At 39.9% G+C, this 25,234-nt stretch overlaps 1 protein-coding gene across 1 annotated transcript in view; it reads left to right on the forward strand.

Annotated features, from left to right (window-relative positions):
- adgrv1 (adhesion G protein-coupled receptor V1) overlaps positions 1-25,234 on the forward strand; it is a 112,795-nt gene that overhangs the window by 72,711 nt on the left and 14,850 nt on the right. Inside the window, exons 88-91 of the mRNA XM_042489006.1 lie at positions 3,393-3,509; positions 7,702-7,880; positions 11,175-11,332; positions 21,847-21,968. Coding sequence (XP_042344940.1) covers positions 3,393-3,509; positions 7,702-7,880; positions 11,175-11,332; positions 21,847-21,968 — 576 coding nt within the window. The remainder of the gene's footprint in view (positions 1-3,392; positions 3,510-7,701; positions 7,881-11,174; positions 11,333-21,846; positions 21,969-25,234) is intronic.

Consider the following 25,234-nt stretch of genomic DNA (forward strand, 5'->3'; position numbering starts at 1 on the left):
CCAGGTAGTTCAGCTCAGCTCAATGAAGGACGCAAACGCACAGGCATGCACATCTGTGGGGCAGCCACCTGTTACTCACACCACTGCACACGGACACTCTTTTAAGCCCTTTGCCCTCCTTTCTATACAAGGCCATTTCTCTCTACCGGTTATGTCATCATTTCACCACAGGTCAGTAGTTTCAGTGGTTCAATAGTTATCCCTGTGGCTATTAGGCTTTGTCACGGAAGGCTGTAGTACGTTTGCGTGGGTGCAGTGCTCACGTTAAGACTTAAGGCCATATTTTTCATGTGAATTTTTTTTTTCAATACTTCATTCAATATAAAATGTTGCATTTTATTGTTCTATTTATTAAAAAATGTTTGCAATTTTAGACTAAATGAAAAGGTGCTTTTGCTCCCTTGCTTCTCTCCACTTACCTCCTTGGCTGTCACCACTCTCTGGCTGCGTCTCGCATTTCGCACCGCGGTCACCCGAAGGTCTCCACACTATAGCTCTCTCTTTTTTTCTGTCTGTGTACAGCCCTCATCCTCCATTACATCCCCCTCCTTGCCATTGTCATCCACATGAATTTTACTATTTTACCTGTTGACATTAACATATCTGAGTTATGAAATGATACCGTGAACCCAGTTTCTTTTTTTTTGTTGCGGATGTGTTCACATTTTATTACTACTTCTTGGTCAAACAGCTCTTTCTGGGCTTTGACAGATGCGAAAGAAAATGCTTTAATGACGGTCAAAAGTTTTGGAGTCAGTCTGTAAATGTGATTGACACAACATGAGATGTATTTATTTTTCAACATGTGACAATTTTGGACAAAAAAAAGCGGACTTTGATTACAAAGGCCTTTAGACAAATTTTTCAGTGCAGCCAAATCTTATTTAAAACAACCCAAATAATCATTTATTTATCCCACTTCAGTTTCATGTGTGCCACAAATATGTGTCGCCATCCACTTTATGCATGCTGCACTTGACTGTCTATGCTTGATTTAACGAAATTACAGGCCTTTGTGCTAAACCAACATGCGTGTATACTGCATGTTTGCTTATGATTATGTGTCTTGCGTCCTGCAGTTTATTTAGCATTTCTTGCTTGATAGATGCCCCATTGTTTTGCTTTTGAGGAGATAGATGGTGTGTCATACTGTGCCTTTGGCCAAATGAGGCCAACTCACTGCCAAAAACACACAACCCCACCGAATAATCTTTGTTCCCATAAGCTACCTGAACAGCTTCTCCACTCAGGCACAATTCCAGGCAGCTCGGGCATGAGTTTCCTTCCTGTGTCATCCCTCCCACTCACAACCTGCAGGGCATGGTGCATTGATGGGAAAGTGACTCATGATTTTTATTTTTTGTTTTTAAAAAGGCCCTAACTTTTCCCCTTGCTCAACAGGATGAGGCAGACAGGATTAGTAAGCTGGAAAATCCAGGAATGGTCATTTAGGGTTTTCCTGATGGAAGAAAACAGAATAATAGAAAAAGAAACCTCCATAGAGGAGTAGAAAAAGACAGAAAATGTATGTTGAGAGAAAGCCTGAATGTAGAAAAGACATTTTAAGAGTAACTACATCGACATCACCCCACTCAAACATGCAAGATATATGGTGTTATCCAAGGGCGTGTCACTTAATGTCATCCCTTATATAACCTCAATGCAAGACAAGTCAGACAAATACAAGCTGTGTGCCTGAGTGTTCAAAACAAGATCACGTCACAGCTCAAGCCTGCCTATTTACCTGGTTACTATAGAGACGATCTAGCTAAGCAAATAAGCTGAACCATAGGGTGGTGCCAAGAGTATACATTGGCTTGTTTTGGATACATTAAGAGCTCATCTTGTTTGTCTTCAGAACCAGTTACGTGGCTTTGTCAAGACAAATCAAATTACTGTTGAGGTAACAGAGATAATTACTGTATGTGGGTATTTAGACTCTGTTGAAGAAGTGTTTCACTACTTAAAAGATGGTCTTTTCACAAAAGTAGGCTGTCTATGAAGTAAAAAGATGTAAATACTTTTGACATTGACGCTATATGATCAGAGAAAACAGAAGAAAAGGACAGGGGCATTTGCTATCACTCAAGAGCAAGAAAACCTACAACTACCAGAATGCACTGCGCCGCATCGAGTCAATAAATGCTCCCGTTGGTTGTAGAAATAATGGGAGCTCGGCCGTTTAGACTACTATTACAGTATGGCGACCAACAGGTAACAGTCTTGAATAAAAGTTAAACAAAAGGGCATTGCACCTACTTCCTGTTAAAAAGCTTTCATATTATAGCTAAAAAGTATGAACGTTTCATGTCATCGAGCGGATTTAAATAGGGGGATCTGTGCGCTTGTTATATGAACTGAAGCTTACCATATTTTATTTACACATACTAGCCACATTGTTATGATACAAAGATAGTAAAAAATCAGCAAAAATATCCTGTTAAGATGCTAACAATCATAACAAAATGTAGTCTGTGTTTTTGAAGCTGTCTGCTACTTTTCGTCCCTGACCGCTGCGTGTAATGAATATAATCTAAGTGGCATTTCACACCAAGTTATCATTCTCCTCACATCCCTCTGCTCCTACTCTCTTCCATTCACCCTCTCTCTGCTCCTCTGCACTGGCATCGGGCCGACAGGCTGCAGGTTATGTAACAGTCGCCCGGCTGCATTGGCACCACACACTCTGTCAGTGCCAGAGGTTAATGAAGCTCTCTGATAGACAGCAGAGCAGTATTTTCTGCTGCCCTCATGGGTTTTCCACACTGTCCTGCCTCCAATGTTACAAATTGAATTTTGGCCCTGATGCGTCACAGCCTCCAAAATTCTCTCTCTTTCTCTCTCTCTCTCTCTCTCTCTCTCTCTCTCACACACACACACACACACACACACACACACACACACACACACACTGACCACAAGCTGTTTTCTGCAGTGATTCTGCAATGCCCTTTTTGTGACATTTAGAGAAGTGTTACACCTACATATTTGTCCACATCTTTGTGTGAGTAGGATGATAAGAAAAGAACATATTTGTCAGTGTTGTTTATGTTGTTTTTTAGTTTTGCTCTCCCGCCTGCATAGCTTGCTGCATGGTGATGTAACAGGTCTGCAGGATAGGATGTGTCTCTCTTTGGGGGGGGGCTATCAGAATCTCGCCGTCTCCTTTAAAAATGTATCGACTATAAAACAAGCAATAAATCGCCTCATGCGCAAATATGACCTGCTGACACTGCAAGGAGGACTGCACCTGCGTGTGTGCCAGTGTTCCAGGTAGCCACACAAAATGTTAAGTAATTGTAATCTGTTGCTGCTTCTAAGGCTAAAGGAGGGAAGGTTCATTTACACACAATAGTAACTGATGTAGTTTTTTTTTCTCTCTTTCTCTACAGATTTGTTTCCTGGTGTCAGCTTTCCGTGGCCGAATGTTTTCAGAGGACAGCTGTGCTGCTCTGGCGCTCTTCTCTCACTATTTCCACCTCAGTCAGTTCTTTTGGATGCTCATACAGGTAAAAGCAGGATAACAAGCAACACTAGACACACTGGACTTTGCAAACAGCTCCTTATAGCATTCTGTTAGATAATCTCGTCCTGAGACAGTTTTTTCCTTTCCAATACCAACTCCAATACCTGAACTTGCATATCAAGTACTGAGCCCACACCACTGCGTTAACACTTTTTTTGGACAGCTGTAAACCACCAACCCCGTATGGATGTGGAATGTTGTTATCATCATTTTATGGCATGGCTTAAGTTAAAGGCTTTTAAAAACATGGACAAGAGAGATTGGAGCCCAATGAAATTGCTAACGGCTAACATTACACTATTGCTCAAAAATCAATTCTTCTTTGCCGCTCTAAAAAAGTAGTTGCCAGTGGTTGCATAGTGCAACTTGCTGCATAAGCTACTGTTTTAGAGTGGTGAAGAAGAATTCATTTTAGAAAAAAAGACAACTGTCTTATCTTGGCATGAAGTGACTTACCAGCCAATACCAGATCCAGTATTTCAGGTATTATTGGAGGCATTTCCATTTCTGCGATGGTATTGGAACAACTCTTGATTAAACCTGTACATTTTTTTACATAAACATTATCACATACATAAAATTTCTATACAGGCATGGCCACCATCAGTGGACATACCCCTGTGATACCCAAGTTTTTTGATATAATGAGAGATAATTACTCTTTTTCTGTACTTCTTACTGGAATAAGAGTTGAGGCGGAGGCTGTTTTGCCAAGCTTATCACCACCATGTAAAACTGTCTGTACAGTCGAAAAGCCCCAACAATGAGTGCGTATAACCAGACAATAGGGCCAAGTGTTGAGCTGTAACTCAAGAGGGTCAATAAAAACAGTCTGTTGGTGAAAGATATACTGTGCAGCAGATGAAAGGTCCTAATTTATTATGTTGTACTTAAGTGTCACTTGATTCTTCATTGTTTCTTGCAGTTAATCTGGACATGATTTTTTTAATTTATTATTTCTTATTGAAAGGCATATGTAATTCACAGTGTTCCTTTTCCTCCTCATTTTCCTCATGACTTGGCATAAACAGGGTTCCCATTCTTTCTTTCGTGCCTTATGTGAAGCATGTGTTTTTTACGTAATAACCAGTAAAACTTCACTCCCCCACCATGTGGGCTTAGGCAGGTTTTGATTAGGGGGTGAGATGAAGGTACCAGACTGCTGCACGACATGATCTTTGACCCTAGACTGGTACCACTTAGCAACACCTCACACCAGCAGCTCTTAACCCCCCTTCTTCTTGACTATCTGCCCTCTATTTCTTTTTTCTCTTTTTCTGGTGACATAATTGCCAAGAACAAAGCTGGGCAGGCAAATTCTCAATTTGAAGCTTAACACGCACACATGAAGAAGATATTAAGGCTTGGTTTTTACTGGCAGAGCCTGGCAGACATTAAAAATGTGTCACAGATCTTTTCATTGCTTCTTAAACACCCACTCTTATTTTATTTTTAATTTTTTTATATCATAAGAAAAAAATAAGATCTATCCCACGCACAAAGCAAAAAAAAAGAAGAAATACAATTTTTTCACGTGTAAATCTCGCCTAAACCTATTTTAATCCCTCAGAGAGACTATAGATGACTTATGACCTGCTGATAGAGCACAGGAATGTGGTGAGCATGGGCCGCACTGCTTCATCAGCTCCTTTGGAGAGGAACACTGTCCTACGGACAGACCCTTTACCTCAGCTGATCCTCCTTCTCCAAAGCCTTCCCTGGACTGAAACAAATGAACTGGCTTAATAGGGATAATTATTATTGCAGCCAAGAAACAACTGTAAAACTATAATGGCACTGTAGCAGCAGTTTCTATCTTTACATAGTATAGTTGTGACATCACAACCTAAAGGAAGTCCTAACCGCTCATTTAAAGACAAAGGTTTCTTAATACGGACTGTGTGTATTTCTCTGGCGATTGAGCACTTTAAAAATTTCTCACCTATACCTGCTTTATAGTTAAAAAAAAAAAAAAGGTATAAAAACCTGACTTTTTACAATATGGGACCTTAAGAAACCATGTGGAAGAGAAAATGGAATGAAATGATCCACTTAACTTAGACAGCAGCTTTTCAGCGTTTTTCTGTCATGTTTATACAGTTTTTGCTCTCGGTGCCATACATGTTCAACTTATCTTTACTGAACAGTGTCTGACTTTGTTTTGAGAACTCAGGGACAAATAATATTTAGTATTTTATAGTGGGCATTGTGATACGTCGTCAAAATCTCTTCTGTGTCGAACACTGAATTAGTTAAGAGGAATATGTCCAGGTAATTTAGGCAGGGTTAAGATGAGTTCCACCACATAAACACGTGAAACCAGTAATTGTGTAGATTGTACGAGAGCAGCATAAGGAGGAGACCTGTCCCCAAATAAACTCTCTCCTCCCTCTTTGTCCTCTTCTTGCGTAACTGACTGTTGCTTTGTTTCCATCACCCCTCAGTCTTTGATGACGAGTGACGTTTCCAAGTGAACATAATAATTGTTTATGTAGTGAATATAATCTCTCCTGGCACAAATGTTATTACTGGTGGAGTATTATAAGATTAGCCTTTTTTTCATATCAGAATGTTTACCAGATGACCTGTGAGATATCTTAAGGGATAAAGGCTCAGACCAGAGGCTTTCATGTGGCTTAAGAAGTGTTAGAATTTGGATGACGAGAATTGGCAGTGAGATGTGTTTTGACGTAAAAAGCGGGTTTGGACACACATGGTAGGAGTTAGTGTGTTGGGAGAGCTGATATGATCTAGGGCAGAAAGCATAAACTATGATCAACCCCCAGACGGAGTTTAAATAGCATGAACTTGTAGCTTAAAAAACTCACTCACTCATACTTTTTCTTAAAATTCCCTTGTTCTGTTGTCACCCCTGCCAAAAACATCCTTGGTCATTCCTTTATTGTCAGCAGCTACAACAGCTGACAATAAAAATATTGCTGTCACTCTGGCTTTGATTGATGTGTGGCTATAAAACCTCACTGATGTCTCAGTATCGACCCCACTGATGTCTCACAGCTCATTTTTCCCCCCTATCAGGTCGCTGCTTTCAGCTAAGTAGCTGATATGAGTTGGTGCCAGCAAACCATCTCAGACCACAAAGAAGACTTCAAATCAATAACTGCATCTGTGTGTGTGTGTGTGTGTGTGTGTGTGTGTGTGTGTGTGTCTGTGCGTCTGTGTGAGTGCGTGCACGTGAGGATGTGTATGTCCAATAGTTGGTCAGGGAAATATGCACTGACATAATGCCAGAAAACAGCCAGTAATTGAATCACTATCCAGGCCAGCTTTTTCTTGACTGCAGAGGTTCATAGAGGCAACCTCAGCTTACTGAGAAATTACTGCATAGTATTACATAACAATACTGTAGAGCTCTCTCAGCCAGGGAGGACCTGCGAATACCCTCGCACTGGACTACAGCGTATTTTTTACCCCGTGTCACTGTGATAGTTAGCCAGCTGATTTCACTGCTTTGTAGTGAGGCCACACCTGCCAATATTCTGCCAGTGGATAAATGCATTTGACTGTGATAATGGGTGGATAAGTGGCTACTATTGGCCATCGGGTTAGCCAGTCGGTCAACCAGCCACGTGGTTAGACATTCAGGTAGTGAGTTTTTTCAACTGCTCAATTACATTTAAAGGATCAGTTTATCCCAAGTTGGCTTGCAAAGTGTCATTCAAAATAACACGTACCCTTTAACTGAGATTCAGTTTTAGGGGTTTAAACAAAGCCCGCAGTAGAACTTTAAAAGTAACCATTGCCCTTTGCTCTTTACCACTGCAGCGGTTTAAAATTATCTAAAAGATATGTTATTGTCTGCTGATGTCCTCACACAGGGATAAGACTTTGTGTTGCAACCAACAGGTGTTCAGTAAAAGCTGCTTATGTAAAAATGCGGGGCTCAGTGTATCAGATGGATGGGAATATCAAAGCCTGCTAGATTACAAAGCAAACAGAGCTATTACAGTTGTGATAAAAAAAAAACGCGGTTGTACTTCACACACTATGTGGACCAAATGTCCTCAATGAATGCTCAATGAAATCCTCCAAACTCTTTCGCCTTTCCTCACACCATTATTGGGAAATGTGAAGGTGTTGCTCTCGTTTGTACATATCTGTTTTTTTCCATTCACAGTTCGGTACAAAAGTTGTTTCTCAAACTCTGTCCCCAGGCAGTGAACTTCTGGCAAGTGCTGGTGATGAATGACGAGCACACGGAGCGTCGATACCTGCTCTACTTCCTGCTCGGCTGGGGACTTCCAGCTCTGGTCATCATTGTCCTGGTCATTGTCTTGCTCGGAGGCTTTGGATGGACCATACACAGTGTATATGGACTGGTGCTAGGAGATGTGTGAGTGGAGCAAAACACACACACACACACACACACACACACACACACACACACAGTGGTCTTTAGAATTGATCAAAGGAAGGTGGCATTGACCCAATAATGATGCAATGTGTTTTCATGAGAGGGCTCATGAGTGTGTTTTTTTAAACCAGTTTGAGTCAGTCAGTTTCTTTTTTTAGACTTCGGTAAATTCCACTTCAGACTGAAGCAGAGCAAACAGAAAACACCTGAGCCAGTGACATCATGTGAGGAGGTAGCTCGTCCAATCAAATGAATAAATAAATGTGTCTCCCCACACAGAGTCTTGATTCTTCACCTTAGAGGTGGAGCCTTTCCCAAAAGCAGGGTGTGGGGAGGAAAGGAGAAAACTTGAATAAATGTCCGTGTGTGTGAGCTTAAAAAATAACATGTTGCCGTCCATGTATAGATAATGATAGAACAAAACAAATGATGTCACTTTTTTAAAATCTCTATAATGGTCCCTTGTCAGATGTTTCTTTGCTTAAGAGTGTGTGTGTATGTGTGTGTGTGTGGTTGTGTAGTCATAGCCAAAGTAACCTTTTTACATTGCAGTGTGTGTGCTTTAAGGGCCATGTTTTGTGTGTAATCAAGCGTGCGTGACAGGCGTAGTCAAATACTGATGATGTCTGAACCCTTAAATGACATCTAAATTTAGCCCGAGAGGTCTTAGGTGTGGCTGTTATCCTTGGGATCAAGTGTGAGTGCGTGCTTCCTGTGGGTGGGTGTGTGTAAGACAGTATACATGAGAAATTCAAGGATACAGAGTATTCAGTATTCAGTTTCCCTGGAAGCGACCTTCCTCTCACAGAGCCTGAATCAGCCTTTGAATTCCCTCTCCCTCCTTACATGTGTAAACAGGGAGCTGTCTCCTTGTTTCTCACAGCTCAAGTTGTCTCAGTTTCAACCTGCCTGCATACAAACAGGTGTCAAGCTCAGACCTTGTGATAGTGAAAATTTTTGTGTCATACACATTGTATTTGTATGCATTTGTGACATAAAGACAATGTTAGACAGAGTTATTATTTCATATATTTGTTATTTTCACCCCATGTATGTTACTGTGTAAGTGTTTTTCTTTGTGGAACTGGGTCTCACATTGTGTGGTTGAGAGCTCCTGTTAGCTTTATGTTGGTTGGACTTCTTTTCTTTTTTTTAATAATGACACATAATTTAGTTTGTACATCTTTAAATTGGATACCGACCTGTCTTTAAGTTCAAGTGTGACCCAAAAAGACAACTGACAGCATAAAAGCAGGAGATTCATTCATAACCAAACAAAAAGTCTAATTTAAAGGTGCTGCGTAACTCTGGAGAAATTCCCAGGTCTGAAATCATTCTCCATTTATCAGATACCGATGCTTTGGGTTGGTAGTTGGACTGAACCACCAACAATCAACTACCTTTCTCTAAAATCACATACAGACAGAATCACAAGATAGACATAAATAGATCCTCAATGTTTTTGAATTGTATGATATAGATACAAAGTAGTTAATGATTGCTCCTGCAAAAGCTAATTTTTATTCTGATACCATGCTTAAGCCTTAAACTGATTGAATTTCATGTTACTTACAATATTCAATCCTCTCGCACTTAATATACATGCACAGTGGATAAAAAGAAGTGATCGGAAAATTTTCACGACAGATGCCTCACAGTGTTTTTTGCTTGTTGCAGTAAATCTCAATACTGTAATTTTGAGTCGAAAACCCAATTAATATGCATTTGTATAAAAAAGTGTGTAAACCACGCTAAACATCTTTGCTTCGACAGACTGATTCATGGTTAGTTTGACTACTTTATGAGTTAAAAAGCTGTTCAAGTGACTTTCTGTGGAGGCAGACATCTAAAGTGACATCTATCTATTCCATGCAGGCTGTTTTATAGTCATACCTGTGGAAATATAAATGTACAACTTAAATGTCTTGTGTTGACATTATGTGAGTCAAAAGGCTATCCCGGCAGCATACTGTATGCCTCCTTAAGATAGAGTTGATTTATACCTTTAACTTTATATTAGGAGTTCTTTAAACCCTGTGTTTAAGTGACTTGTTACATTCCTCACTGCCATATGTATAGAAAAGAAAACCCCAGCAGTATCTCTATGAAAATCCCCCATAAAAGATATTGCTCACTTTATTGTCTCTGTCCCAAACTATATTAGTCAGTGAAATGGGTCCCCTGGGTAATTTTTTTCGTCATTCACCCCGGGAATTTCTGGGATTTCATTTTCTTGTGAGACTTTCTCTCCAGTAGGATCTCATCCTCTCACAAGGCCACAGCAGTACAAATATCCATATTCCAGTGTGTTTACACTCTCATAGTCTCACTTTCTTACTGGCACAGAGTGATGCAATGCTTTATTTGGAATACCTCATGTTATGTTATGGCTAGCGTAGCTCCAATTATTTCTCTGGGATTACTCAGTCCTGCGGTGAGGTCCTATCTGTGTTTTACACTCCCACCAAAGCAGGGGCCGAACTTGTTTTGTGAAAAGTACACAGTCACATGAGTGTTTTGATAGTTGTTTGACATTTACAGTTTATATGAGGATGTTGATTTTCCCAGAGAAAAATGTTTCTTTTCTTTAATAAAAGAACAAACATGTCTGATTGGACAGAAGCTGGGAAAGGACTTCTGAGATATCCCAGGAAAACAAATTGACTCACCAACAGACAAGTTTTAGAAAGAGAATTAACTTTATTGTGATAAAAAACATCACCTAGCTTAAATGAAAAAATCCACTTTGTTAAGAAATAAGCATTCTTTTGATTTTTGGCTGTTCTGATCACTTGCATGACCACTCGAGATTCATCAGCCTTTCACAGCAGAAAACACATGTAGCATGTTGTTTGTTAATTTGCCCTTTAAATAGAAAAAACAGTTTTAAGCGTCTTTGGCCTTAGATTTTATCCCATGGCTGCAGGGTGACCTGGTTGCCGAGAAGGTTTAAGATCATATGTGTTTTGCTGTTGAAGACAAAAGCTTCTGTTGAGCAAGAATGCCCTGAGTCTTAGGCAGGCTCAGAGGTCTCACCGGCCAGATCCTGTTTGTGAAACCTAAAGAAACAAAGTCTTAACTTGAGTAAATATAGAGCAATATAGGCACGTAATACGATCCTGTTTTCTAGAGTTTTCCTCTTAGCCGAACGCACTCTTTACTCGATGCTTTTTAGCATGACTCCCCCGTCTCTCTCTTTCAATTTCCCACTTTCTTATTCCCACATTCTGCTTCTTTCTATAATTATTAAAAATTCGTCCGTCCTCTCTCTAGGTGCTTCATCCCAAACATCTATGCGGCTTTGTGCACGGCGGTGCTGGTGCCTCTCATCTGTCTGGTTGCAGTCCTGGTCGTATTCGTCCATGCCTACCAGGTTACTCAGCAGTGGAAGGCCTATGATGACATTTACCGCGGACGAACCAACAGCACAGGTACCCAATAAATGTGTTTACATACATAAATGAATTCAGTTAAACAAAATATTTGAGAATGTGTGTTATATCTCAATAGGCAAAAATATTCATGCACACGAAAAGATCATGTTAAAATTGCTCTAGTGTCCAGTCACACAATCTCTTACTCTGTACACATACAAACACCATAAAAACAAGTAACCTGCTGCCAGTATGCCTTCAGGAACTAGACTGTATCCACCTCTATTTTTGGCAAAAGATTTCAGCCCCTTTTTTTGCTCAGCCAACAGGCTCTGCCTCTGTCTCTGTCTGCTGTGTGTGTACCCAACGGATTTATGATACAGAAAAAAATAATACCTGCTCTTTGGAATGAAAAATTGCTAACAGTCACACTTTATTCGGCCATTGCGCATATGTATTTTGATGCACTTAAGGCAGTGTAGTAAGATGTGTGGAAACAACCTCGAACTTTTATGCAGGATTTTTGTTTGCAGAGAAATAATCATCACTGAGTTACAGTCAGTATGAATCAGCAGCATTTATTTAGTGCAGTCGGTCACTGCGCCCACACATGACGATCCAGGCCAAACCACTTTTGTCCCTCAGTATCATGGCTGTAATCAGTGGCCATCTGTGAGAATCAGCAGGCTTTAGCTTGTTGTGCTCAGTCAAGGCCCTCCAATGACAAAGCAAAGCCTGAATTAGTGCCAGTCCTTTGGCTGGCAGGCGGTTTGCCCTACACACTGTGTGTGGCCTCTGAAGTAGTGTAGGCAACCAAAACATTGCTTTGAGGTGCTGCAGGTAGGTGTGCATTATTAACTAGACAGCAATACTTTCTTCTTCACAAACCAGACTGAGGCTGAAGGTCAGTGTGTAGGAATTTTGCCCAACAGGAGTATTTTACCACGGAGGATGGTGCGGACAGCAGAGATCAAGAGTTTGAGTAGACAGGATAGGTTTTGGAGAGGGAGAGGGATGAGAAGACTGGGAATATGGTACTGTACTGTTTGTTGAATGAAAAGAACTGTAGAGAGGAAGCAGTCAGAGCAGCAAACATCAGCAGCTTCTAAAATGTTTTATTTACTCTGAGAGAGAGAACCGAAGAGCAAATACAGGGGAAGGTAGGCACAGCACACACGATTCAAAGCACCAGTCGAAAGTCCCAGCTGAGTGTGTGTTTCACAAGCACAGAGGACAGACGGCCCTTGAGGTGTGAGTATGTGTGTCCAGTTTTGTATAGGACAGCTGCGCTGTGAAAAGGCTCCACATGAATTGGACAGCAGCAGTCTTTGTCCAAGTCCATGCAGTGATGGATCTGTGTGTTTTTGTTTAGCTTTTTTTTTTTTAAAAAAGATTATTATTTTTGGGCTGGTTTTAAAATGGGGGAGAAAGAGGGGATAGTATACAGCAAAGGGTCGGGGGTTGAATCGAAGCCAAGGCCACTGAGGCAAGGACATAGCCTTTGTACATGGGCGCCCGCTCTACCAGGTGAGCTATTGGCTGTCCCATGATGCATCTGTGTTGGTTGCAACTTTAAGTTTTATGTTGCTGCATAGTGACACAGTACCTCAGTGATACTCAACTTACAGCCTGGGGGCCAAATCTGGCCCACGATGGGGTGCTGGGTGGCCCAATGACCATTTTGTAATAAACAATGAAAATATATGGATTCAGATTGAATTTTTTTTGTACTTTAAATCAAAATAAGGTGTCAGAGTGCATTTAAAAGCATCAAAGCATCAAAATAGAGTTTGTTCCCAAAAAAGTGCCAGAGGAGGATCCCCTAGACCCCCCACAGAGGTCCGGGCAAAAGCCAGAATGTCCTCAATCCTAGAAACGCCCCTTGCTTACAACAGACCTGTGCAGGGCAGTTATTTAATTTATATATTGATAAATGTGTGGGCCCCGGTCATCTGTCATTTTGCAAAAGTAGCCCCCAGGCAAAGCAAGTTGAGTATCCCTGCAGTACCACCACATATATACACGCACACTTATAAGTATGAACATGTACACAAAACTATGGACTACATTTAGTCTAACTTTTTTCTTTTTATTTATTGTAGCTTTTGGCAGAGTGTAGTGAGGGTACACCTCTTTGCAATATATCAACATTGGCTTTGTTTCAGCATGTCCAGAGTCCAGAGGGAAATAAAACAAATGTGAAGGGAAGGCCTGTAATTTATTATTGATCTAAACACAGGCTACGCCTCTGCTCGTTCCCTGGACTCCACACTAAAAGTTAAAATGTTTTACATGTTTAAAAGCCTGCATGCATTGTAACAACAACCCTGATCAGTTTCAGTCCTGCACTGTGTGGTGGTCAGACAAAAGAACACTCACAAAAAAGATTTTGATTCACCTGGATTTGTTGATCAGATATGTTTTGCTTCACCTGACATTTCCATCCAGCTGAGATTTGTGCAGAAACCTGTTGCACAGCTGATGCCATTCAGACAATGAATATTTTGATCCTGAATATTTTAAATGCACTTACTGAAGCAAACAGCTGATGAGATAAGATGGGGCCTGATAAGATGAAGTGTGTGTGCATGTGTATGTGTGCGTGCCTGATTGTGGGAAGCCCACATGTAAAACTCACAGGGCCGTGCAAGATATAGCCGGCCTTCTGACGTCAATGAAATCAAGCAAGTGTTGCCAGTGTGTGTATCTGCATGTCGGTCCCAACCTGCAGACATGTACCTGCACCTCAGCAAAGATTAGAACTCCATTGTGCCTTTGTAAGGCTTGCCAGTGAAAAAAAAAAAAACAAAAAACAAATGAACGAAACTGACCTAACAACAGTCCTATTCAAAGCACGCCGGTACGCTCTTATCACTGCCCTCACTGAACCCACAAGGTGTGTTTGCAAGACACAATGTTCTTTTGATACAGAAGTGAGCAGACTCTCAATTCCCAACAGAGCAGAGTTGAATGAATAACTATTATTGTTCAATTTTTATGGCTCAAAGTGTTCTCCGACTGCACTTTGATTGTTGATTGGTCGGGAATGAGAAAATAAAAAAAAAAGGTGATGGATGAGGTTTGATTGCAGAGTGCTGTATTGTGTGCTTTGTGTGTTTGAGGATGTGCAGTTGCTTTATTTGGATGCCAGAATGTGTATATTTTGTTGTCATTGCTGTGTTATCACTCCTAACCTGAACCTGAACCCTTCTTGAAATGCAGAGTTGTTTAAATGGATTAGGACTTGCTTACTTTCCTCATACCTTGTTTTATTGTATGTTTTTGTTATGGCTATATTGTGCGTATATTATTTTATTGTTTTGTTTTTGTTTTTAGGGATGATTTCTTAGCCATAACTAGACAGCCAATCATCAAACATGATGATTACTTTAGAGTGATGTAATATTTGAAAGAGCAAAGCCTTAATCTGCTCCTGTATTCTAATGACAATAGCTTTTGAAATTGAAGGCTGCTGCTTCCTGTTTTCCTTAAAGGCTGAACTGATGTTAGTATTATTATTCCACACACACTAGTGCTGTAAAGTTGAGTTTTTACAAGGCAAACATTTACTCAATTACTGTACATCGATTCTTTTCAGAATAGAATTGTATGTTAAGAACTCTGCATAGGCTTATTAAATATGTGCAAAATGGTACAATACTAATGGTCTAACTGAACTGTTTAAGTTACAATCTGAGTGGCATCCATTTTGTTGTCTTTTGCGGCAACTACAGAGATCCAAGCAGTGTCAGCTCTGAGATGTTTCCACTCTTCACTTCTTTGTTTGTTCTGGCATAGTTCACAAAAACAGTACACCACTTGACTCTCAAATGAGTTGAGGAGCAAATCTGTTGCGTTAGCTCCCTCTGCATTTTCTGACTAGACCAACCAATGCTAGGTGATAGAAAATATGTCACTAACTGTGTGCCACTTGTGAGTTTTCCATGGGATGTAGCCACAGACAGCCAGTTCATAAACTTTAAATGCAAAATCTTTCATCATTGGGCCATAGGCTTTGTCACCATTGTGTTACCTCATTCGGCAATGAGAACTTATATATAGTTTCTTTATTTAAATGAAAATCTTAAAGATTATCAATCTAAGATCAACCAAACTGAAAATTTCCCTTGAAATTTCCCAGATTGCTTTAACTGAAGAGTTTAACAAGTGGCAGAGTGATCTAGTATATAATAAACCAACAAAGAGTATAGAAAAGTCCAAATGTACTTATATTTGTTCAGCTTTTTCTTCTTTCCTTCCTTATTAATCATCCTAAATTTATTGTTTGACAATGGACCAAACTGTATAAGGTGGTTAAAATGCACCATTGCTTATACATTTATGCATTACTATTAACAATCCAATAATGTCATATATAATTCATAGTATAGCTGTTACAGGGGATATTTTTCTGCAGAATTATTAGTACTTCAATTTTAGGACATTTCTCTGCTAGTACTTCTCTTCCTTTACATAAGTGAGACTTTGAAAGCAGGACTAAACAGAGTTTTCTTTCACTGTTGTATTTTCACTCTTGCTAATGTATAAGATCTAAGTAGTTGTTCACCACTGTTGGGCTTAAGTTTGTTTATAAATTGCCGGATTTACTTGTAAATCCTTACATGTATTTTTCTGCTACCAGCAGGGGTACACAAAAGACTTTCTACTCTAATCTGTCCTCTTAGTACTTTCATTACGCTCAACAGAATATTCTCTAACAATATGATACACACAGAATTTGCTGTGCCTAAATGATCACACTTAGTTCACGCATATATATTACTTGTGTGTGGGGTGTTTGTATGCTCACCACATGGTTATTACAGCTTGTTGTTATTACAGCTGCTGACCTCTCTGTGACAGTGATGTCAGCACTGTCTTGAGTTTCTGCCCCGACTGTTTTTGTTGAATCTATGTTCTCTTCTCAGTTTATCCTCGCACACCAAGAACCAGCTATGGTCAAAGGTAAACAGAGGCCTGTCGAGAAAAGTAGCTCCCTCATGTCCAGAGAAAATCACTTCGAATAGTTTTGAGCAGAAACTGCACTATTCGGGGTTAAAGTGTTTGTTTACTTTTAGCTCTATCCGACAGAAAGATACCCATGAAATCGTTCAGGGTCTTTCATGCAGAGAGCTACGACTCTCTCATCTTTCATGCAAGGGCTCACATATGCATTCATGTATGTTTATACACATACAACTATAAGCAGGCGCACAGTAACTACAGAAAACGTGATCCTGTTGTGCTTCTTTCTGCTTCTTAGTGGTATCAAGCCAAACAGTCAGTCAGCATTTGGCTCTGGGAACCTGCTCTTACTGTAGGAGCTCTGCCCTGTCCACAGACTGGAATGTGCTTACATGGTTGGAAAACTCAAACCAGGGAGAGGGCAGATAGAGACAGATGTGCAAAATAGAAGAAAGAGAGAGGAAGAGATATAGAAAGAGTCTACTTTGCTGTGACTAGAAACAGTAGAAGGTTTGAGAAGACTGGGGAAAAAATGGTGAAAAGCAATGAAAGAGATTTATAGACTCTGAGCTCACACACCAAACTACAACAGAATGTCCTGACCAAGCGTGTAGCACAAAGAGACAAAGTGTGAAATAATAACACTGAAGCATCGCAAAACAATGACCTCAGTATTGGCACAATGAATAATGACTTACAGGAAATAAATCTCAAAGGGAAAGGGAGAGGCATGGAAAGGAACAAAAAGGGTTAAGGAGAAAGTACAGCTGAGTTCAGCCAGAGGAAAGCTGCAGTGAGATAAGGAGCAGAACTCAGAGCAGACTGAAGCTGACAAGGTGGTGGAAGTAGCACCTAAGTGAAGGGCTTTTTGTGCAAACTCTGGGCCAGTGCCCTGTGTTTCCATCCTACTTGTGAAGTGAACTGCACAGTCTGGCCTACATAACACCAACCAGCAGACTACTGAGTGACTCAGCAATGTAATTTTGAACTGGTACATGTTCCCTTTGGATTCAAAGCATTTATGTCTGGGGTAAAATTAAGATGGTGCCTTGAAGTTAAGTTTTAGATTTAGATCAGTTCTTACTGTTGTTTGATAAAATTTAGTCACGGAACAGGAAATCTGATCACATTGAGCATGACTGAAATTTATCAGTGGTCCTTCATGCTCTCAGCCACACATGATGATCTTAATGATCTTAATGGGCAGCAGCAAATTCCAGCCACCTTACTGACCCAGTGGTCCACTGACCAACATACACAGATATAGCATACGTAACGACAAAGTTTCTGTATAAGTATTGCAAATGCATATCTAAGCTACTCAGCTTTTTTAACTTTATTTAGTATCAAAAATGCAGTGTAAATGCAGAAAAACAGACATTTGATCGACATCTGAAATCACCCTTGAGCTAATAACACAGGCTGTTATCCTGCACTACTTATACTTAAAACTAAAAAAAGCAATACAATAGGATTAATATTTAAGCCATGTAGTCAGTAGCCAGGAGTCTGTGATCATGTGACCTCATGGGAACAAAGAAGGTGAAGTCAGGTGACATAGTATAAAAAACAACAAAGTCTGGGTGCAAAGGCAGTCAAGGTAATGGATGGGTCAAGCCAACACAGGGCTTTCACCCAAAAGACCACTGTTCATGTCCCATGTGCAATTGTTTTTATTCTGCCTTACTCGTGCTCTGATCGACTTATCCTGATGTCCTTTTCCTAACCCTTACCAATATCCCTCCTCATGCCTAAACTTAACCACCCCAGCCAACGAAGGCAACAAGTTTCAGCCAGTCAAAGAGAGAGTAGGGTGGGCCGTGCATTTGCTATCCCAGTATAAATACAATGGTGTCCTGTATGAAACCAAAGGTTAGTGTTGAGTTATTTTAAGATAGGTTCTACATCACCCAACTATGGTTCTTTCTCTCAACCTGTCAGGGAAGCTTTTTGTAGGATATCATGCAGACTGTTGTGATAATGATATGATGAACAACAACAAGCAAATGATTTGAGTATAGGATCAAGGTTTTCTAGTTCTCACAAATTGTTTTCCGTCTATCCTCTTTCTTTACGTTTCAGTTTGATTGTAACATTTTGCCATTCAAGGCCTCTTTTTATCAGCTTGGTGTGTATCAGGCCAAGACTAATGCTAACAAATCAGATAGATGTGGGGCTCTAATTTAATGGTTATGGTCGAAGTTACCCAGCAGTGTTTTTTATGCGGTATCCCCCATCAACACCATAAATAACAGCCACGGGAAGTGTAGTGTTCATGATGTGGCTGTGTTGTGAATATTCTGTTGACAGTGTTCAAATTAGATGAGTGTATTACACCTGTGACACCCAGCTGGCAAACAAATTTCTTCCCCTCTTTTTTTGAAGCGAGATTGATGATAGCACAAAACCTAAACAAGTACAATATAAAGTTTAGTTTGTTTATGTGATCGGGATATACATATAAAAAGTAAATGTGAGGGTGTGATAGAAACCTATACTGGCTTATATGAAAACCTCACCCAGAAAATAAACGATTAGTAAAATACAAGCAAGCAATACATTTAGTGGCTAAAAATTCAAAATGTCACAGTATATATATATATATATAGGGTTAAAAAATTAAAAGTGCAAATAATCATTTTGAACGTGTGAACATCAGTTCATAGAGGGGTCATTCTTAATCCAAATAAGAGGTTTTTGACAGCAGAGCTTTTCAAAGCCTCTTTTTGTACATAGACAATGACAGAAGAATTCAGTAAATGAACATTTTCATTCCATAAGATAACAAAATTATGGGGTAGTCACAAGTGGAGCCTTGTTGCTCATTTTCTTTAAAATTCTCTTCTTTATGCGAAACCACAGTCATTTAAAAAATAACAATTATAAGTCCCGTTTCGACAGCTTCTTCCATAACATCCTTTTGATAATTTTATATATTTGTTATATCTATGAAAGAATCAAGCTGGATGAGCTGTTTTACTTATCATCCCTCTCTGTCGCTCCCTCAGTTGTGATGACTAACTCTTTGACTCAGTCTTCACCTGAATGGCACGGCACATTTTGTTTGTCCTCTAATTAGCAGTTCCAATAATGGGTGAGGGAATAATTTTTTCAAGCTGAGAGGAAAAACATAAGCTGATGCTGATAAAGTGCAAGGCTACATCAGTTGCTTCACTATGAGACTGAGGTTGGTGCCTTGAATGCTCACGTCATGAATCATGAATGTTACAAGGTCGGTGGTTAAAAGGAATATAAATGTGTGTCTGTGCTTTTATTTTAAGTCTGTGTCGCATGACATACTGTATGTTAGGCAAACGCTGTATCAGCCCTGCCAGCAATTGGGTTACCAGTTGCTACAGGAGAGCTCAGTTTAGAAACACGTGCAGGGAGCTTTCTCAGTGATCTAGTCTTATCTTAGAAGCACTTGACGCAGTCCAAATACAGCAGATCTGTTTCAGCATATTTCTGCATGCCGTGTGCTGAGTGGTGTAAACAACATGCAGGTTAAGGGCTGAGCATTTCCACATGAGGTCACATGTTTGTTTTGTGTCAAGTGCTGATTGGATTGCACATGTGTGAGAGTATGTTCTTAAAGCGTATTTACTGAAGGACGAAGAGAAAGTACAAACTCAAACTCTAGAGAGGGGCTCACCTATCCCCAGAATGGTGCTTAATAATTAGCATTAATGAATTTGTTCAAATGCCTGTTGTGGCTTTAACTAAATGAATTGAGGTAATTTAGGATGTTCCAGAATCTCTATAAACAGATATCTGCATATGTCTGTAAAAATCTGAAGGCAAAGGGAAAAAATTTTGGTGTCAGATGCGTTCTGGTTTCCATTTGTAGTCCGAGTTGGCTCGGCTGAAATGCAATCCTGCATTGTTTTTGTCTGCATTCATATGCTAGCTGTTCAAAGTGATAAGCCGTAATGTCCGGCACAAAAAAACAGGGAAATTTTGGCCAATATATCTGTCATCCAGATTACCATATACCAGCTTTGTCATGCCCCTCGGGGTCTCACAGTGATGCACAGGGCAACTTTTAGCCTATAGCTGTGCTAAACAGCTGAAAGGCATTTTAACATATAGTTGTGTTGTGAAACAGTTGTGGTTAAGATAAGGTAACAAAACTACTTGTTTAGGTTTAAAAAAGGTCATGTTTTGGGTTAAAACAATATGTTACTTAACATCACATGGTGTCAATACGTCACATAACTCATGTCAGCGCATGTTGACCGTACGTAAATTATGTATCATTACAATGATACAACACTGACATTTGTTTGACCCAACCACCTCCCCTCTCTCCACCCTTACATGGATCTCCTTGCTCTCTTCGTCAGTTGCCTTCTGTGGCAAGTGTTGATGCAGATATATTTATACTGAAGTTACATCAAAGCCCAATGCATCTCATCGTGAACAGGTGCCTTTGGCATTGAAATCGCACGCCAAGGGGTGTGACAGTGCAGTCCTCTCATTCTGCCCAGGGAATGAGAATGGGTTGGGATAGCCACTGGATATACCCAAATTTCTGAAATATTCACTGTTGCCCCTAGAGGCTAAAAGACATCAGACCAATATTTGATAGGTTCAGAGATGGGATGATCCACCTCTGGATGATGATTTACGCAACTTTTATTTCAGTGAATGAATGCGATCATCTCTATGTCCATGTGCTTAATCTACTCCCTTTTGCACCTTACCATATCCTCTCCTTAAAATATACAATATTGATAAATGTGGTTTAACTTGCCATACATGCCAATTACCTATGTCATTTACACAAACAAAATGACACAGTGTACATGTACACACTGACTCATAGATCAGAATCAGCATCTGCCGCACCATAATGGATGAAGTTAATAGATGGCGCTCTGAGTGGGAAAAATGGGTGTGCAGCCCTGAGTGCATGCAGGCATACATGCTTGCTTATTGGCCTTTTAGAAAGAGTGTGTGTGTGTGTGTGTGTGTGTGTGTGTGTGTGTGTGCGTGTGTATGCGTGTGTATGCGTGTGTATGCATGCCTGAGATCCTCTCAGTCAGCCTTATTTTTCTGCTGCAAAGCAGTGTACAGCAAGCACTAGTTTGGGCTTAAATCAGAGTTCACATGACTCCACATGTGGACCACGTGTGCTCATTAAGACTTTTGGAGCAGAAAAGACGCTGCACACCGATGCTGAATTGGAGCTATAAGAAGTGGTTCATTAAACAGCTCCTAAGGCCCGCTCCTGGCTCCTAACACACCAACACTCTCTTCTTACTGCCCTGCTAAAGAAACACTGCAGCAAATGAGGATAACATTGTACAGTGTCTTAACCAAAAAGTAGATTATGCAGCAACATCTGTATTCAAGCATGAAATGTGAATCGTTTTTATATCATGTTAAACTTTAACATTTACAGCATAGTAAATGCATGTGTATGCAGGTGTATTTATGTCCACAACTGTACAAAGAATACAACTGGTGCTATCAGTTTTTACTCATTTCAGGATTTATTAAAAAGATAAAAGTTCATCAACTGGATTTATTTAGTCGTTAATATATTATCTTGTGCAGAAATCGTTTTTTAATCCTCCCTCCCCTGTTGTTATCGTTTGCTCCAGAGGTGCCGCTGGTCCTCTACCTGTTCCTGCTCATCTCCCTGGTCTGGTTATGGGCAGGACTCCATATGGGCTACAGGAGCCTGTGGATGCTCATCCTCTACGTCATCTTCAACTGCTTACTGGTGAGCTCATTGACTTGTTTATGTTTATTTGTCTGTTGATTAGCTTGCTTACTTGTCGGCTTGTTCATTTATTTGTTCATTTATATTTTAAAGTTCTTTTATTCATACACTTAAACAACAGCAGCCTCACCGAATCAAAAAGATTAATGTACTGATTCAGTGTTTATTAACGTCCTTAATCTACTCATTAATGTTGTCATTAATTTCACTGGTGGCATCAACACAAATATAAGTTGTCATCTTTGTTAATGTCCCCAGTGGAGAGTTATGAAGTGAAACTAATCTAAAGAAATGTTTTGATATGCATCCTTAAGCTTGAAGTGTGATGGATTTTTAGCGTTCTTTTTTCAGGCTTGAATAGAGCTGACATTAATGGTACACTTTCTTACTTTTTGAAACAGCTCCCAGTAGCTTCTCCAAATCATCTCCCATCAAAATGTTGCTGTTTTCACTCCTGGTGTACAAAGCCAGGAGTAAACAAAGGGAGTTGAGGGGTATATGGGTTGCAATGATAATATTAGGGCGTGTACTTTTGGATTACCATAGATTTTTTTCTTCCGTGTAGAAGTTGGTCAGTGTAGCCTGTTTCGCACTGGACAAAAAACAACATGAAGACAGCCCACACACCGTAGCTCCCTTAAGTGTAATTTATTAGCACCTTCACAGGTGATGTTTTGCAGCTGATGCTCTTCTGAAGAACACCTAGCTATCCTTTTCTCATGTTGTTTATTGCTATCATTGTTGGTCCAGCTACTACCATAAACGTTTTTTGGAGTAGTGTGACTATCATGCGTTTTTGTTTCCACTCAGCAAAAAGAACACTATAATCTGTTTGTTTTGTATTTAATGGCAAAGGTTAGTATCAGCACATCCAGACAAATGACTCAAGGGTGTTTATTGGCTCCAGCTCCGACAGTGATTAAGCAGTGATTAAGGCATGACACCTGAGTGGATTTACTAATTCCGCCCTGTTTACGTGCAATGCAGTGACGCCCTTCCACAAATTCTTCTCATCTCTGCCCAAGCAGCGCTTAAACATAAATCCAAATGAGTAGGACTCAAGTCAAAAGCGACTGAATTAGTAACAGATTTTAAGAAGTAACCACAGAACATTTTCATTGGCCTCCATGCTGCTTGCAACTGTTTAATAACCCAGATTTTCCCCGTGTATGTGACATCAACTGTGACACACCAGTTTTTTAAAAAAAAGGAAAGAAAATGAAAAGCCTTCTCCTCACTACTGGTAACGGGAAAGGAGTCTTTTGCCTTCTTTTAGTGAGTAAAGAAAAAAACAAACCATATCGGCTTAATTTGGTGAAAGTAGGGTATGTGTTGGCATGTTTTTGACTGTAATATCAGAGGGCTTCCCAGAATAAAATATTCATGTTTTAGGTTAATAGACCGGTATGTGTGGTTGTGCGTGTGTAAGCGTGTTTGTGTGTCTGTTGATGTTTTGTTGACATAGAGCGAGGGAGTGATGAAGGCCACTTCACCCCACTTTGAAGCCCGGCTTTGAAGCGCTGGCCGAGGCAGAGCAAGAAGAGCCTCAGGAGTGGAGAGAGAGTCAGGGTTATCACTGTGTCACATCTCTCTGAAGCCTCTCACTATCCTCCCTCTCTGTCTCTGTCCACTTTCCATCTGTGCTTCTGTTTGTCCATTGTCTCTCTGTTTGCCTCTCTTACTTTGCTGCTACCTTTCTTTATTCTGACTCTGTGCTCCAAGTATGAGGAGATAAAAAAAAAGATGTTTATGAGGCACAAGATAACTTCATATCTCTTCACAGCTGGAAACCAACAGACATTCAAACAGCAATCTACTGTAACTTCAGAGAGTTACATAACATACAATTATTAATAATTATAGGTTAAACTCGGCTTAATACCTCTGCTTTCAGTAGTAATTAGATAATACATTTCTCCATTAATAAATCTAGAATGCAAAGACTGGGAAGAATGGGAAAACTCCCTGTTTTGATATACAGATGACAAATATTTTTATAACAATGCCTATAACTATTTTATCTTGAAAATATTAGTCCCTCATGGAGCTGCTCATGGTAGTATGATATGGTTAGTATGATAAATGTCACTTTTGCTGCTATTATAGATTGCACATGGGTGATCAGAAGATGTTTCAGTGTTGAGTTAGAGAATTTCACTTAACTGTTGCACTGAAAAATGCTGTCTTTCTTTTACCAGAAAGAGCTGATAAACTGTCTGAATAAGTACTTTTTAAAACTTTTTGTCACATGGTTAATGCTGATTTGGAGACTTTATAAAATGCTGGCATGGCTTCGACACAGTGACTGTCAGAGGCTTAAATAAAAAAGGTAAAACTTATTTAACACTAGTTTTAACAGAATTACAGGAATGAGCTTATGTGGAAATGTCTTACATCTTGAGTGCTTCAATAATATCTTCTTTGCAAAGACACCCAGGAAGCTCTCTCGACTCCACTCTTTGGCACAATAGGATCTTTTCTTTCATGTCTAGTCTAGAAATGCTTTCTGGTCTCTTCTGTCATCCTCTGAGAGACACCATCTGTATGTTAAATGTGCCATAACAGGTCTGTGGTAACCAGTGGTGATATGTGGCATCCACATGCCAAAGACAACAGTGTCGCACCAAAGTAAACTTCTCCTGTTGGTAAAATGACTAATGAAGAAAAGTGACATCAACGCCAATGGCGTACTTAGCACTTGTTTCTGAGCTCCAATAGAGTTTGTCCCACTCTGTGACATCATGTGGTCAGTTTCTTCAACCATCTAATAGTCTGATCGTGCTCTTTAAAGTCAGTGGTCAACTGTTAGAAGACCAAATTTGTCAATTATAGGATTTCAGTTCTATTTACAGTTCTGTGACACTCCTTTTTGTCCCGAGAGACTGAGTGACTATTAACTTCTTACACTCCTAAAAAAAATGTTTCTAAGTTGATGACATTTTTTTCTCGGCACAAGTTTTCTAATTTTCTTTTTATTGAGGTGAAAATTCTGCTTTAATCCCACAGTAACACTACAGATTTAAGTCCTTTGTCCCCTTTTGTTGTGATCTTAATGTTTTCTTGTCTTTGATTAAGCCCCTTAGGCCTCCCAGTTTTCTGCCTGCAATCCTCTAATGTCCACCCTCATGCAAAAAAAACATAAACACAGATTCATGCGTGCACATTATTCACAATGACATATAAAACACCCGTCCCTCCCGACTGCCTCTATAGCATGCAGCTTCTTTTCCTCTGAGAGGGGAGAAATACAGCATAAAAGGACTTGA

The sequence above is a fragment of the Plectropomus leopardus genome, chromosome 6, assembly GCF_008729295.1.
Source record: "Plectropomus leopardus isolate mb chromosome 6, YSFRI_Pleo_2.0, whole genome shotgun sequence".
Classification (NCBI taxonomy): Eukaryota; Metazoa; Chordata; class Actinopteri; order Perciformes; family Serranidae; genus Plectropomus; species Plectropomus leopardus.